Source organism: Capsicum annuum, chromosome 2, assembly GCF_002878395.1.
Source record: "Capsicum annuum cultivar UCD-10X-F1 chromosome 2, UCD10Xv1.1, whole genome shotgun sequence".
NCBI classification, from domain to species: domain Eukaryota; kingdom Viridiplantae; phylum Streptophyta; class Magnoliopsida; order Solanales; family Solanaceae; genus Capsicum; species Capsicum annuum.
This window is the reverse complement of record NC_061112.1, coordinates 9,931,973-9,947,668: the sequence shown is the minus strand read 5'-3', so window position 1 is coordinate 9,947,668 and position 15,696 is coordinate 9,931,973. Positions and strand designations below refer to the sequence as shown.

Below are 15,696 nucleotides of genomic sequence, written 5' to 3'. Positions count from 1 at the left end.
ATTCATTTTAAATTATATTTATAATATCTTGGCGGATATCTAAATCTAATTTTATCATAATTAGGTAGTATGTGTTTTATTCTTCTAGATTTTAAATGGATTATTAATTTTGATTCAATACTAGATATTGATGTAATTAAGTAGGCTAATCTTTGTGGGTTTTCTTTTGTTTTATTTAGACTTATATATTCTGAATAATTACTAATTAAAGATTCTTTAATTTTTTTAAAAGCTTCTCTATTTTTAAATGGTCTTCGCATAATTAATCTAATAATTTATAGGTAAATTCTAATAACTCTAACATAAATTCTAATAACTCTAATAACACTAACATATATCTCACTTCCGTATTTTTTGAATTATTGGGCTTTGATACTATTTGTAGGGGATGCGGATATGTAATAGATGTAATAGATTCAAGGTTATAAATTTTAAAAGTAGCACCTGCATATTACCTATTACCGTATGATTTTTTTTTCTCCTGTTGCGCATAGAAGTAAGGTAGCGAATGTGCCTCTGTCAATATCTTTGGAACGTTGTGTATTATGATTTTAATTCAAACAAAAATTAGATAATTATTTTAACATGTTATGTAATATAAAGTACAGAAGAACAAAAATAGAGAAAGAAATTAAAGTAATTATCATTTTTGTTGAATATCCTCTTGAAATTTTTCAAAACGAAGAAACTCTTTTATTTAGGAGAAATTACTTCTAACTTTTGTCTAAAAATAGATAGATCTTCATAGATTTTATCAGAGAGAGTTTTGGGCGGAGTGAAACCGCCTACCCACTTTTCATTTCCTCCACAACCTCACCTAACCATTATCATATACGCACTGTTGCTGCACATTTACCAATGCAATTTGTAGCATATAAGAATGTTTTCACTTGAAGGATTTCTAGATTCCGCTGATGTTCTTAGACAACTCCTCTTTCAAATTTACGTCATTTCTCTTGGTTGAAAGTGCCGCTTCTTATATGATAGTCTTCTTAACGCCTACAATTTTCATTTGGGTTTCTCAACAGTTTGAAACGCATCAATTGCAAGTTTCTTTTTCCTTTTTCCCCTTTACATCCTCGTTTTTTTTTTTTTTTTTGCTTTAACTGAGATTTTGAAATTACACTTGTAGGGTGTGTTCTGTAGAGAGGAAAAATATTTTCTAAGAAAATAAGTGATTTGTTACTTATTTCTTGTGTGTTTGGTATGAAAGTAAATATTATTATCTTAAAATTATTTGTGTTTTTTTTACACAAAATTAAGAAAGTGGGTTGACTAGGGTGATGAGTGTTGTGGTAGGGGCTGGGCTGGGGCTGGGGCTGGGGCCGGGGGTTGAGATGAGGTGGAAGGAGACAGCGTTACTTGTTTTCTACTTTCATTAAGGAAGTCAGTTTGTTTCCTTGAAGAAAATATTTTTCAAAAACTTTTGCCCAACCAAATGTTTGAATCTTGCAGAAATTAATTGGATGTTTGAATTTTGCAGAAATTGAACTGCATTTGTGAGCTAAAATGGCAGTCCTTAAGCTCCCAGGTGCAGTAACGTGTGGAACTAGTGGTAGAGAACTTGCAGGAGGAACGTTAAAGAAAGCTTTTTTAGTTAAGATTTCAACATGGAACAAAAATCATGGTCGTTATCTTGGATCAAGATTTGCAAAAAGGTCTAGATTGGACAATGTTGTTAAGAATTGTGGGTTATCAAGTGATGAAGATGCTGCGGAGTACAAGCTAGATTCTTCTCATCTTGAAGAGAAGTTTGGCTCAACCAGAGATCGACTCTTAAATGGGTCTTCAAGTGATGGAGCTATGTAAGATTTCCATCTTAGTTCTTTTCTTCTTTTTGTTAGTAGTTAGGAGGTAAACATTGGAGAATCTCCAGGTCATCTGTTCTGTCGAAACCTCTTTTGTGCACATTGGTGATTTTTCTACATAAAAGGGTATCAGGGAATGTGTCCCCCCCCATATCTTGTTTGTATGTTTTTTCCTGGCATAATACATAACAGACACTCAAATTTGGCTTCAGCTGGCGACTAAGCATTCCATCTTTGAGAATGTATATTCAGATACTTCAACTCGTCTCGTTGGGTCTGTTGAACAGTCCAACTTTCAAAATGATCATTGAGACACCTCCAAAATTTATGTGCCACATCCATGTCGGGTGTTCACGAGATATATTAGGGACGAGTTGGAGGGTTTAGTTGCCAGTTGAGCAGAGGCGAACCCAGGATTTGAAGTCTGTCGGGTGTTCACGAGATATATTAGGGACGAGTTGGAGGGTTTAGTTACCAGTTGAGCAGAGGCGAACCCAGGATTTGAAGTCTGTGGGTGCACCACTGTTGTCAAAGGCGCGCATTAGCCCGGAAGCAAGACTCAAAATGTGTTGAGCTCTCTCCTTGCTTAATGTGCAGTTTAAGTTTTAATTTTTAAGACATACTTTTCCTTGTCAATGAGGCCTTTTGAAGAGACAAATACTAAACAATTGATATTTCACTTTATAAAAAAAAATCAATTTCTTTGTTCATCTATTTGTCATTCATGCTTATATTATTAGTCTTGGACTAGACATATATTTATATGTTTTCTCCCTTTATGCTTTTTTTCGCTAAATCTCATGCTTTATTTGTACTTTGTGCTTAAACAAAATGGACCTTAAAGCTTTTTTGCGCCTTTTGCTTTTGATAATACTGTGGTGCACCAATATTATCTTAACGTAGACGTTAGCAAAACTTTTAGTGTCGATTAAGGGATATTATCATATTCGATTGGTCGCCAATGGCATGAACAGTACTAAAAATAAATATATAGAACAAATATGAGTTCTAAGCTAATAACTTTACTTTCTTAAAATATGAAGTTCAACTAATATGTTGACTTTTAACATTTTTGAACCATCGGTTGTGGTAGCTTAATGGTCAAGGTGGGTTTATCATACAAGGTGGTCGCAGGTTCGAATCCCCTCACTGCAGCAATTTTTATGTGGACATTCATTCTTCTTTGGGTGCACTTTTTTATGTTATAAATTTAGTAAATCTGAAGCACTGAAAATAAAAGCAAAAATATTGCGCCAACCAGCGCACCAAGGTGGACATTCGTTCTTCTTTGGGTGCACTATTACCTATATTCCAATTTCTCAAGGTATATAAACATATATACACACAATTTTTTTCGACGTTAACGGGTGCACGTGCACCCCCACCTATACATGTGGGTCCGCCTCTGAGGTGTCTAGATGTGCACTCCCAAGGTTAGAGTGCTTACTTACCAACTAAGGCTAAATATGAGTGTTTCTTTATTATTATGCCTTCATTCAAAGTGCATTGGTCACCACCATAAAAAAGATTTTGTTATGAAAATTAGATTCATTGGGAAATTCTACCAAGACATACAGTCCTGTGGTACCATTGAGAGTCTCTCACACAATAGGGGCAGTTCAATTCTTACTGTCCTCATTCCCGCTTCCCTGAGGTAGTAAATTATTTTCTTAAAAAAACTGGAAAATTCTAAATTTTAGACCACAGTGCATTGTCAGGGACATCTGTTGATCAATCGCCAACTCAGGATGTACAAACCGAGCTTATAATGCTTTCTCTGCCTGCTATTGCTGGACAAGCAATTGAGCCGTTGGCACAGCTAATGGAGACAGCTTATATTGGACGAATGGGTTAGTTATTGTCCCTAATTCCATTAAGTGTATGCTCCTATCTGCATTAATACTGCTAGTGCCATCCCGTTCTTTCTGCACTCTTTCTTTTGAGAATGGTGTCTTTGTTTGTGTGCTAAAAGCCTAAAATCCACTAATTAATTGATTTCACTCAGATTATGTGTCACTTAATGCTGGTTTCCACTTCAGTTGAGCTTCTATCTTCCTGGCTGATTCTGAGAAATAAAAGTAAGACAATAAGGGATTGTTTGGTACACCGGATGGGATAAGTAGGGATATCCCACAGGTGGGTGGGATATTCCATGAGACTATTTTCTCCCGCCCTCCACATGGGATAGTAATCCCATCATTTTAGCACAAATCCTGAGATAAAATAGTCCCAGGACTAAGTAATACCTTATACCAAACATAGATAAAGTTAATCCCGAACTTTATCCTGAGATTATTTTCCTTATCCCTCGTACCAAACGACAAAACTTCAGTTCTTCATGTTGTCGAGAGGATGCAACTTGATTCATCTGATCTACCTTAAGATGAAGCTTCTGGCCAAGATATGTTTGCCTGCGTATTGCACCATCCTCTGTTACATGTTCTAATCAGGTGGTCTCATGAGCTTACCTTAATGTCTATAATTAGCTAAGATGACCTCATGCTCTGAAGAAATTCAAGCATTCATAATAAGCTATCAAATGCCAGTCTCTTGATTTTTCTACTTAACTTTGAGATTTTGTGCTTCTTTCGAGCTATTGCTTTTTTGAGGATTTTGTTTTCCAATTATATTTAGTTAGCGTGTGTTTCATTTATTCTAACTCAATCCTTAGATCTTGTTTTTTTTCCTCTTTCTGTTATTTGTATAGATCAATGTTTAATGGAATAGTGAATTCCAGTTCATTCCTGAAAAGCTCTTTGCTTTGATTAAAGGTGCATTGGAGTTAGCATCAGCTGGCATTTCGGTATCAATTTTTAATATAATATCTAAGGTGTTCAACATCCCTCTTCTGAGTGTGGCAACATCTTTTGTGGCTGAAGACATCTCTAAGTATGCAGATAAGGATTCAGCTGCTGGTAAATTTGCATAGGTGCTAAAAGGGGATCTCCTTATAAGCATGCCACATCTTAGATTACACACAACATACTCACAAATTTATTGGTATATCTAGGGAAATGGTAAAAAATTAACAGATAAAAACTATTTGGCTGCCTCTGAAATAGCATTTTCCTGAAGCAGCTGAAAGAAAGGCACTTCCGTCTGTCTCCACTGCCTTAGTTTTATCTGCTGGGATCGGTTTGATTGAAGCTGTAGCAATGTATCTCGGTTCTGGACCATTTCTCAGCATCATGGGTATATCAATGGTAAATAATCCTCACTGCAGTATATTTGGATAGCCTGATTTAAATGCTAATATATTTAAGCTTGTATACTTGCCAATTGCAAGCCAACATATAGGCTTGCAGATTGAAATTGCAATATAATAGCTAGAATCTTGAACCTTTTTCAACAGGATTCAACCATGCGAATTCCAGCGGAGCTTTTTCTTAAACTTAGAGCACTTGGTGCTCCAGCTGTTGTGCTTTATCTGTCTGTACAAGGCATCTTCCGTGGTTTTAAGGACACAAGGACCCCTGTAATATGCTTAGGCAAGTCTTCTAAACTATTGGTAGAATATTCAAGAAAAGGTTTTAAATATTAGGGGTTAACCTCTTTGGTTAATGCAAAATGTACAGCTCCCTAGCCCAACTCAGCCAACTTTTTTTTTTCCATGTAATGCCTTTGTGTACTTTGCATCTCTACTAACATTCATGTTGAAAAAAGTACTATATGTTCTTGCATATCTTTAAACAGCGGTTTAGGAATCATTACATAATTGTTTGTAGTTTAGTTTTTGGTATTGTAAATATATTACTGTATATGTAGTATACACATCTAAGTAGAGCACCTATTTTGCTTTTATTTTATGTAATGACATTTTCAGGGTCAAGTCATGTACTAATCAATCATAAAAACAGATTATAGCAGAAAATTTATATTGAGCTGTATCTGAAAAACAAAAAGCTCTTGGAGAAGTACTAATTTACCTTTTTGGTTTGTAGTGTCACTAACATATACTAGGGGAAGAAACTTTCTCAGGATATTTTTCTGCATGAAAGAAGCTAAACTGACTCTTGCTCTGTTAGTTGAGCATGCATTTTATTTTATTGAAGTTATGAATAACTAGACATTCTTTAAATATCATTTAATTTTTTTTCTAACATTAACTGGTGGAAAATGGGTGGATGTTGCAGGATTGGGGAATCTGTCAGCTGTAGTTTTCTTTCCCATATTCATGTGTACTTTAAAACTGGGCATCACTGGTGCAGCCATTTCTACTGTTGCATCTCAGTATGTTCCTGGAAACTTCTACTTTGTTTTCTTATAACATCTGGCAAAAAGAATCTAATGACTTTAAATTGCAGATATATTGTGGCCATTTTGATGTTATGGCATCTTAATAAAAAGACTGTATTGCTGCTGCCAAGCATTAAGAACTTGCGTTTTGGTGGCTATTTAAAATCGGGTAAGTGATGTTGTTCAGCTAATTAATCCTTCTGACAAGTTTTTGTTCCAAATCGCAAATTGTCCGAGCTGTTGTATATAACTTTTTCTGTTAGTGCATGATAATTAAAAAAGTTGCTCTAGTGCATTTCCCATATTTTGTTATGCATGTTCTTTTCCTTCACAATGGCTAGATGCTTTTAGATGTTTCATTACTTTGGCTTAAACAGGTTTATAGTTACAGTCCTCTCTGGAAGAGTTATAAAACAACTGCATGAGCTAGAAGCTTAGTTCTAAGTTCCTAAAAGGAATGTACTAGCAGTAATGCCTTCATGTTGTTTGACTGTAGTTGCAACTTCTGGAAATTCTTGAAAGAAACAAAACATTACTCCAGCACTTTGTAATTTGATCCAGCTCTTAGTACTCTGAAATTGAATTTCAAGTATTAGCTGTCCTGATTATTAATTTATCAGAAATGATGTTCCTGTAATTGAGCTAGCCTGGATATTATTTGAGAGTCTGCATTCTCTCGTGTTAGTCTCTGAGAGAGTATGTTTTGAACTTTCATGCGTCCTTAGGTGGTTTCCTTCTTGGGAGAACATTAGCTGCTGTTGTTACAGTAACTTTGAGCACATCAATGGCGGCTCGATTAGGAGCAATACCCATGGCCGCCCATCAGATATGCTTGCAAGTATGGTTGTCTGCCTCGCTACTAGCAGATGCTCAAGCTGCATCTGGTCAGGTAAGCATTTTTGAAGTTTTAAGACCCTCAGTTAACATTTGTTCCCATTTTGAACAAGTTTCCAATATATCCGCATGCTGATGCTGGAAACAATATTAACTGAATCTATGAGCTAATAAGCCTACAGGGAACATTTTCTGTAGTTCTGATATGGATGTTAAAGCCTTCCCTTGGAAAATTTCTTTGTCATAAGAATAAAGTCCCGGTGGACAAGTCTGTAGTTCTCAACAGACTTCAGTTGATTGTCTGCCTTTTATTACAATTACTAAACCATTTTGTTTGATTCATGTTGCTGGAATCACATGTACATCTGTTTACACTGCATGACAACAACAACAAAATACCTAGTATAGTCTCACAAATGAGGTCTGGGGAGGGTAGACTGTATGCAAACCTTACCCCTACCTTACCGGTTGCGAGCCTATTTCTGGTAGACCCTCGACTCAAGGAAAGCAAAAACACAACAATTATGGAGACATAAGCAGTAACAACAAGAAGAAGATAGTAAGAAAACTGATGCATCAAAGACAATAAGTAGTAAGAGAAAATTAAGAATGAGAAATACAAAAATAGTAAAATAATAAGACAACAACAACAACAACAACAGTCCCAGTGTATTCCCATAAAGTGAGGTCTGGGGAGGGTAAAATGTATGTAGTCCATACCGCTACCTCCGAGGAAGTAGAGAGACTGTTTCCGATAGACCCCCGGCTCAAGATATAGAATAATATGCCAAGATCGTAATGAAATATAAAACTGGATGGGTAGCATAACAAAATAAAAGGTAAGAAATAATAACACTAGATATCCGAGAAAGGGACATAAGAGAACGAACAATACGTAATAAGAAATAAGGAAAACGGATACCCATGTAGTAGTCACACACATTCACAGACCTAAGACACCTATCACACCCAACCTCTCCTAACATCAACCTCTCCTAACATCTAGCCACAACCCACCTGCTCACACTAGCCTTCTACCCTAATCCGCGACCTCCACACCTTCTTGTCTAGGGTCATGTCCTCGATAAGCTGAAACAATTCCATGTCCTGACTAATTAACTCCCTCCAGTATTTTTTTGGCCTACCTCTACTCCTCCTGAAGCCATCCAAAGCTAGCCTTTCACACCTCTGAACTGGGGCATCCGTGCCCCTCCTCATCACATGCCCAAACCATCTCAACCTTCCTTCTCGCATCTTATCCTCCACCGAAGCAACTTCCACCTTCTCCCGGATAGTCCCATTCCTAACTTTATCCCCTCTAGTAAGGCCACACATCCAGCGCAACATTCTCATTTCCACCACCTTCAATCTATGAATAAGTGATTTCTTAATTGCCAACACTCCGCTCCATACAACATGGCCGGACAGACTGCCACTCTTTAGGATTTGCCTTTAAGCTTAAGGGGTACCTTCTTATCACAAACACTCTCGAGTCGAGCCTCTATTTCATCCGGCCTGCTCCAATACGTTTAGAGACATCTTTATCAATCTTGCCATTCCCCTGAATCATAGACCCAAGATATTTAAAACTATCCTTCTTACAAACATCCTGAGAATCCAACCTCACCACCACACCGTCCTCCATACACGAGTTACTAAACTTGCATTTCGAATACCCTGTCTTGGACCTACTCAACCTGAACCCCTTAGATTCAAGGGTTTGCCTCCAAACCTCCAATTTCTCATTCACACGCCTCCGCATCTCATCAATCAACACTACATCATCTACAAATAACATACACCACGGCACCTCCCCTTGAATCCTCCGCGTCAGCACGTCCAACACCGATGCAAAAAGGAATGGGCTAAGAGTCGATCCCTGATGCAAACCAATCTCGACTGGAAAATGCCCTGAGTCACCTCCCGCGGTCCTCACCCAAGTCTTACGCCCTCGTACATGTCCTTAATAGCTCTGATGTATGCAACCGGAACTCCTCTTACCTCTAAGCATCTCCAAAGCACCTCCCTAGGGACTCTGTCAAACGCCTTCTCCAGATCAATGAACACCATGTGCAAATCCCTCTTCCTTTTCCTATACTGCTCCACCAATCTTCTCACCAAGTGGATTGCTTCTGTCGTCGAGCGACCAGGCATAAAACCAAACTGATTCTCCGAAATGGACACGACCTTTCTCAATTTCCATTCAACCAGCCTCTCCCGAATCTTCATAGTGTGATTCAAAAGTTTAATACTCCTATAATTGTTGCAACTCTAAATGTCACCCTTGTTTTTGTATAACGGAATCATCGTACTCCACTCCAAGCCTCAGGCATCCTCGCAGTCTTGAAAATGACGTTGAAAAAATCAGTCAACTATCTCAAGCCTGCCCCACCAACATATTTCCAAAAATCCACTGGAATCTTGTCAGGCCCCGTCGCCCTACCTCTCCGTATCTTACGAACAGCCTCTCTGACCTCCTCCACTTTAAAACATCTACAATAACAGAAAACTCGGCTCTCCTTCGAGCAATCTAACTCCCCTAACACAATACCCCTGTCCCCCTCCTCGTTTAAAAGTCTATGAAAATACTTCTGCCATCTCTTCTTAATGTGAACATCCTCCACCAAAACTCTACCGTCTTCCCCCTTAATGCACTTCACTTGATCGAGGTCATGACCCTTTCTCTCCCTAGCCTTAGCAAGCCTACAATAACAACAGATCCAGTATATTCCCACAAAGTGAGGTTTGGGAGGGTAAAATGTACGCAGTCCATACCACTACCTCCGAGGAAGTAGAGAGGCTGTTTCCGATAAACCCTCGGCTCAAGATAGAGAGTGGTATACCAAGCTTGTAATGAGACATGAAATAGGCTGTATAGCATAACAAAAATAAGAGATAAAAAAATAAGAACACTAAGTCTCAGAGAAATGGGAAATAAGAAAATTACGAACAATACGGAATATGAAATAAGAACATGGATACCCATGTGGTAGTAACATGCCCTCACAGGCCTAAAACACCCACCACACCCAAACTCCCCTATCACCTAGCGATTTCCTGCACACTCACCCTAGCCGTCTACCCTAATCCGTGACCTTCACACCTTCCTGTCTAGGGTCTGTCCTCAGTAATCTGAAGCAGTTCCATGTCATGCCTAATCACCTCCATGCAGTATTTCTTAGGCCTACCTCTACTCCTCTTGAAGTCATCTAAAGCTAGCCTCTCACACCTCCGAACAGGGGCACGGAACCATCTCAACCTTCCTTCTCGCATCTTGTCCTCCACCGAAGCCACTCTCATCTTCTCCCGGATAATCTCATTCCTAACTTTATCCTCTCTAGTTAGTCCACACATGCAATGCAACATTCTCATTTCCGCCACCTTCAATCTTTGAATATTGGAGTTCTTGACTGGCCAACACTCCGCTCCATATAGCATGGCCGGACGGACTGCCACTCTATAGAATTTGCCTTTAAGTTTAAGTGGCACCTTCTTATCACACAACACTCCCGAGGCGAACCTCCACTTCATCTACGTTTAGTTACATCCTCATCAATCTCGCCATTTCCCTGAATCACAGACCCCAGATACTTAAAATTATCCTTCTTACAATTCCTGAGAATCCAACAATACCACCACATCGTACTCCTGACTCGAGTCACTAAACTTGCATTTCAAATACTCAGTCTTGGACCTACTCAACCTGAACCCCTTAGATTCAAGAGTTTGCCTCCAAACCTCCAATTTCTCATGCACCCCTCCCCCCGTGTCTCATCAATCAGTACTACATCATCCGTAAATAACATACACCACGGTATCTCACCTTGAATGCTCCGCATCAACACGTCCATCACCAACGCAAAATGGAATGGGCTAAGAGCCGATCCCTGATGCAAACCTGTCTCGACCGGAAAATGCCCCGAGTCTCCTCCCACCGTCCTTATCTGAGTCTTTCCTCCATTGTACATTTCCTTAATTGCTCTGATGCACGCCACCGGAACTCCTTTCACCTCTAAGCATCTCTAAAGAACCTCCCTAGAGACTTTGTCGTACGCCTTCTCCAAATCGATGAACACCATATGCAAATCCCTCTTCCTTTCCCTAAACTGCTCCACCAATCTTCTCACCAGGTGGATTACCTCTGTCATCGAGCGTCCAGGCATAAAACCAAATTTATTCTCCGAAATGGACACTACCCTCCTCAACCTTCTCTTAACCACCCTCTTCCAAATCTTCATAGTGTGGTTCAACAGCTTAATACCCCTATAGTTATTGCAACTCTGAACGTCACCCTTGTTTTTATATAACGGGATCAACGTACTCTATCTCCAAGCCTCAGGCATTCTCCCTATCTTGAAAATGGCGTTGAACAAATCAGTCAACTACCTTAAGCTTACCCCACCAACATACTTTCAAAATTCCATCGGAATCTCGTCAGATCCCGTCGCCCTACCTCTCCGCATCTTACGAATAGCCTCTTTGACCTCCTCTACCATAAAACGTCTACAGTAACTGAAATCACGACTCTCTTCCGAGTTCTCCAACTCCTCTAACACAATGCCTCTGTCCCTCTCCTCATTTAGAAGTCTATGAAAATACTCCTGCCATCTCTTCTTAATGTGCCCATGTTCCACCAAAACTCTACCGTCTTCCCCCTTAATGCACTTCACTTGATCAAGGTCACACCCCTTCCTCTCTCTAGCCTTAGCAAGCCTATACAACCTATTTTCCCCCCCTTTCTCCTCCAATCCCGCGTACAAGCTCTCAAAAGCCGCTGTCTTAGCAGCTGTAACAACTAACTTAGCCTTACTCTTTGCAACTTTGTAAGCCTCTCTATTCACCCGCTTCTTCTCTTCATCCTTACTCTCAATCAACTTAACATACGCCCCCTTCTTAGTCTCTACTTTCTTCTTAAATTCTTTATTCCACCACCAGTCCCCCTTATGTCGACCTGCCCGACCCTTCGAAACACCCAAAACCTCTCTAGCCGTCTCCCGGATGCAGCTGACCGCCTTATCCCACATGACATCTATGTCTCCCCTACTTTCCGACACCCCCAAACCCGCCACCTTCGTCCCTATCTCCAGCGCATTAACTGGCGTCAAGCTACCCCACTTAATTCTAGGCCGCCCCTCTCCAACCCTACTCTTTTTGCTCTTTCTGATACACAAGTCCATCATCATCAGCCTATGCTGAGTCGACAGATGTTCACTCGGAATGACTTTACAATCCTTACAGAGAACCCTATCCCCCTTCCTAAGCACCAGAAAGTCAATCTGAGTCTTGGTTGATGCGTTTCGGAAGGTAATAAGGTGGTCCTCCTTCTTCGGAAAGCTCAAGTTCACAACCACCAACCCGAATGCCCTCGCAAAATCCAACAGAGCAACTCCCTCACCATTTCATACACCGAAACCAAACCCTCCATGCACCTCATCATAACCTCTCGGAGAAACTCCAATGTGCCCATTGAAGTTCCCGGCTATGACAATCTTCTCCGAGCTAGGCATGCTTCTCACTACCTCATCCAAAGCCTCCTAAAAACTCGCTTTAACCTCCTTTCCCAAGCTCACCTGCGGCGCATACGCACTACACACATGCAGCGTAAACCCCCTAATGATCATCTTAATTGTCATCAGCCTATCACTGACCCTCTTAACCTCCACCTGCCCTCTTAGCTCCTCATCCACTAAGATGCCCACTCCATTACGACACCTCTCACTGCCTGAGTACCACAACTTGAAACCATCCACATCCCTGGCCTTAGTACCTACCCACTTAGTATCCTGAACACGCGCAATATTAATCCTCCTCTTCTTAAGAATCTTTACCAACTCTACGGACTTACCCTGAAGGGTCCCTATATTCCAAGACCCTACCCTCAACCTATCTTCTCGCGCTTGTCGCCTACCTCTACCACCACACACCGCCCCAGCTCTAACACCCGCCCTAGACCTCACGCCTGCACCAGCCCTCCTTTCTTCACCCCCACTGGAAGCCGCCCTCAACCCCAACCCCCTCGGACATGACCCTATTCCACTATCCGCCCCTACAGCCACCACTTAAGGACCAAAACCAATCCCAAACACAGTCCCAAACCGATACACAGGAATACACAAAAACAAAGCACCAAAAGGGAAGCAGGAAAAGAGGAAAAACTCGATCCAGCCTAGCAAACTAGAACAACACAACACATATCCACCAATCAGCTAAAGCAGACTGTCACAATTATACTCACAGGAAACAAAACACTACAAACAAAATAGTAAAATAATAACTAGTAAAAGTATGCAGACAACAAACTAAAACAAACTATTGGCAGGGAAATTAGAGCACACTAATGGCCTAGCACCAAGGACTACAAAACCAATAGTAAAAAACAGTGCAAACTGCGACAACAGACAATCTGAACAGATTAAATGCAAGTCAAGATACGAGAAAGTAATAGTAGAATTAGTACGAAGAATGAAATAGCAAAAGGGTAGAAGTCACCGGGTTACGCTTGTAGCCAAGTCCTCTTTTCCTGCGTGGTATGTTGGATCTCAACAAATTGATGCCGAAATTGGTCGCCGAGATAGTCTCGCCGGAGCTTCGTCGGAAGTGCTGCTGGAGTCAGATCTGATACTGGCGGAATCAGATCCAGACAAAATCGGCTAAACGTTCAGATGGGTCCGCCGGAATCGATCACTTGTGATCGGAGCAGCGACTGCCTATGTCTCCGGAGTCTAGCGGCTGGTAACCTTGACTACCGACGAAATACTGGTTGGTTTGAGCTACGGAGAGTGACACGGAAAGGGAAAGAGAAAAGGGTAGAAAGAACTGGGGAGAGAGAAAGAGGGAAGGAGGGAGAGTATGCTTGCCTATTACCGGCGCTCCGACGCCGTCGGCGTCAGTCGGTCTAGGGTGTCGTTAGGTTAGTGAACGTTAAAACAGTAAATGTTAGAGAAAACGTTAGCTTTTCCCAAAAGTCATCAACTTTCATATACTACGAATTTTAGCCTTAGCAAGCCTATACAACTTTTTTTCCCCCTTTCTCCTCTAACCCCGTATACAAGCTCTCAAACACTGCTGTCTTAGCAGCCGTAACTGCTAACTTAGCCTCTTTCCTAACAACTTTTTAGACCTCCCTATTCACTCGTTTCTTCTCTTCATCCTTACTTTCAATCAACTTAACATACACCTCCTTTTTAATCTCCACTTTCTTCTTAACTTCATCATTTCACCACCAATCACCCTTATGTCGACTGACCCGACCCCTCGAAACCCCCAAACCTCTTTAGCCGCCTCCCTGATGCAGCTGGCCGTCTTGTCCCACATAACATCCACGTCCCCCCTACACTCCCACACCCCTATTCCCGCTACCTTCTCCCCTATCTCCAGCGCACTAACTGGCGTCAAGCCACCCCACTTAATTCTGGGTCGACCCTCTCCGGCCTTACTCTTCTTGCTCTTCTTGATAATCAAGTCCATAACCAGAAGCCTGTGCTGAGTCGAAAGATGCTCACTCGGGATGACTTTACAATCCTTACAAAGCACCCTATCCCCCTTCCGAAAGTCAATCTAAGTCTTGGCTGATGCGCTTCGGAAGGTAATCAGGTGCTCCTCCTTCTTTGGGAAGCTCGAATTCACAACCACTAGCCCAAATGCCCTCGCAAAATCCAACAGAGTAACCCCCTCACCATTTCTGTCGCACATCCTCATAACCTCCCGGGACAACACCAATGTGCCCATTGAAGTCCTCCGCTATGACAATCTTCTCCGAGCTAGGCACGCTTCTCACCACCTCGTCCAAAGCCTCCCAAAAACTCGCTTTCACCTCCTCTTCCAGGCCCACCTGCGGCGCATAAGCACTATACACATGCAGCGTAAACCCCCCAATGACAAATTTAATCATCATCAACCTATCACAGACCCTCCTAACCTCCACCACCTGCCCTCTTAGCTCCTTATCCACTAAGATGCCCGCTCCATTACGATGCCTCTCACTGCCAGAGTACCACAACTTGTACCCATCCACATTTCTAGCTTTAGAACCTACCCACTTAGTTGCCTGAACACACGCAAGTAAAATAATAAGACATCGAAAATAATTCTCATACTATTAGTGAGAGAGGCAAGAGGCATAACTGTATTCTGCTAGCCTTCTAATTGAATCCTCGACCTCTAAACCCTCCTATGAAAGGTCATGTCCTTGCTAGGCTTGCCATGTCCTGCCTTATCATCTCTCCCAATACTTCTTTGGCAGCCGTCTACTTCTCCGAAGGCCTTCCAATGTCAGCCTCTCACACCTCCTCATTAGGGAGTCCGAGCATCTCCTATTGACGTTGGCATTGCGTGGCTATCTTTTATTTTTTCTATTTAACCTTTTGTTTGTTTCCGTGGTTGTGATCTTGTACGGGATCTTCTGCAAAACACCAAACCATGAATATGTCATCAATGCATAAATCTTTATTAATTCTACTGTTTGAAAAATATAGATTTTCATTTTCCATTTTGCAGGCTCTCATTGCAAGTTCTTTTGCAAGGAAGGACTACGGTAGAGTTAAGTTGATCACACATGTAGCTTTAAAGGTTAGATTTTTTGCAAAGGTTAAGTTGCTCACATATGTAACTTCGTTTGGATAGATATAGTCTTCCATCCAAGAGAGGAGCTATAAGATACAAAGAAATCTATCTAACCTTTCTTTTTTTGATAACTGTGGTGTTCGGGTCAGCTTGTGCGCACCTCGACTAATTTCACGGGATACTCCTTACCTCCCGCTAGCAATAGTTAGCAGACAACTCTATTTACTAAGCTAGAATATATGGGAACTAAGTTGCT

The 15,696-nt window shown here is 41.0% G+C and overlaps 1 protein-coding gene across 9 annotated transcripts in view; it reads left to right on the top strand.

The window, feature by feature from the left end:
- The first annotated feature begins 646 nt into the window (after positions 1-646).
- Positions 647-15,696, top strand: part of LOC107858494 (protein DETOXIFICATION 45, chloroplastic) — a 31,661-nt gene continuing 16,611 nt past the window's right edge. For 3 of the 9 annotated variants that reach the window (XR_001671015.2, XR_001671017.2, XM_016703159.2), the window contains exons 1-10: positions 648-1,045; positions 1,484-1,805; positions 3,516-3,658; positions 4,580-4,723; positions 4,884-5,011; positions 5,161-5,296; positions 5,942-6,038; positions 6,113-6,213; positions 6,770-6,933; positions 15,375-15,446. Coding sequence is in view for 6 of the 9 variants with exons in the window: in XM_016703159.2 (XP_016558645.1) it covers positions 1,510-1,805; positions 3,516-3,658; positions 4,580-4,723; positions 4,884-5,011; positions 5,161-5,296; positions 5,942-6,038; positions 6,113-6,213; positions 6,770-6,933; positions 15,375-15,446 (1,281 nt within the window). In the remaining 3 variants the exon portion in view is untranslated. Of the gene's footprint in view, positions 1,046-1,082; positions 1,387-1,483; positions 1,806-3,515; positions 3,659-4,579; positions 4,724-4,883; positions 5,012-5,160; positions 5,297-5,941; positions 6,039-6,112; positions 6,214-6,769; positions 6,934-15,374; positions 15,447-15,696 lie in introns of those variants that run through there. The other 6 variants (XR_007050927.1, XM_016703161.2, XM_016703160.2 and 3 more) reach the window with 5 other exon arrangements.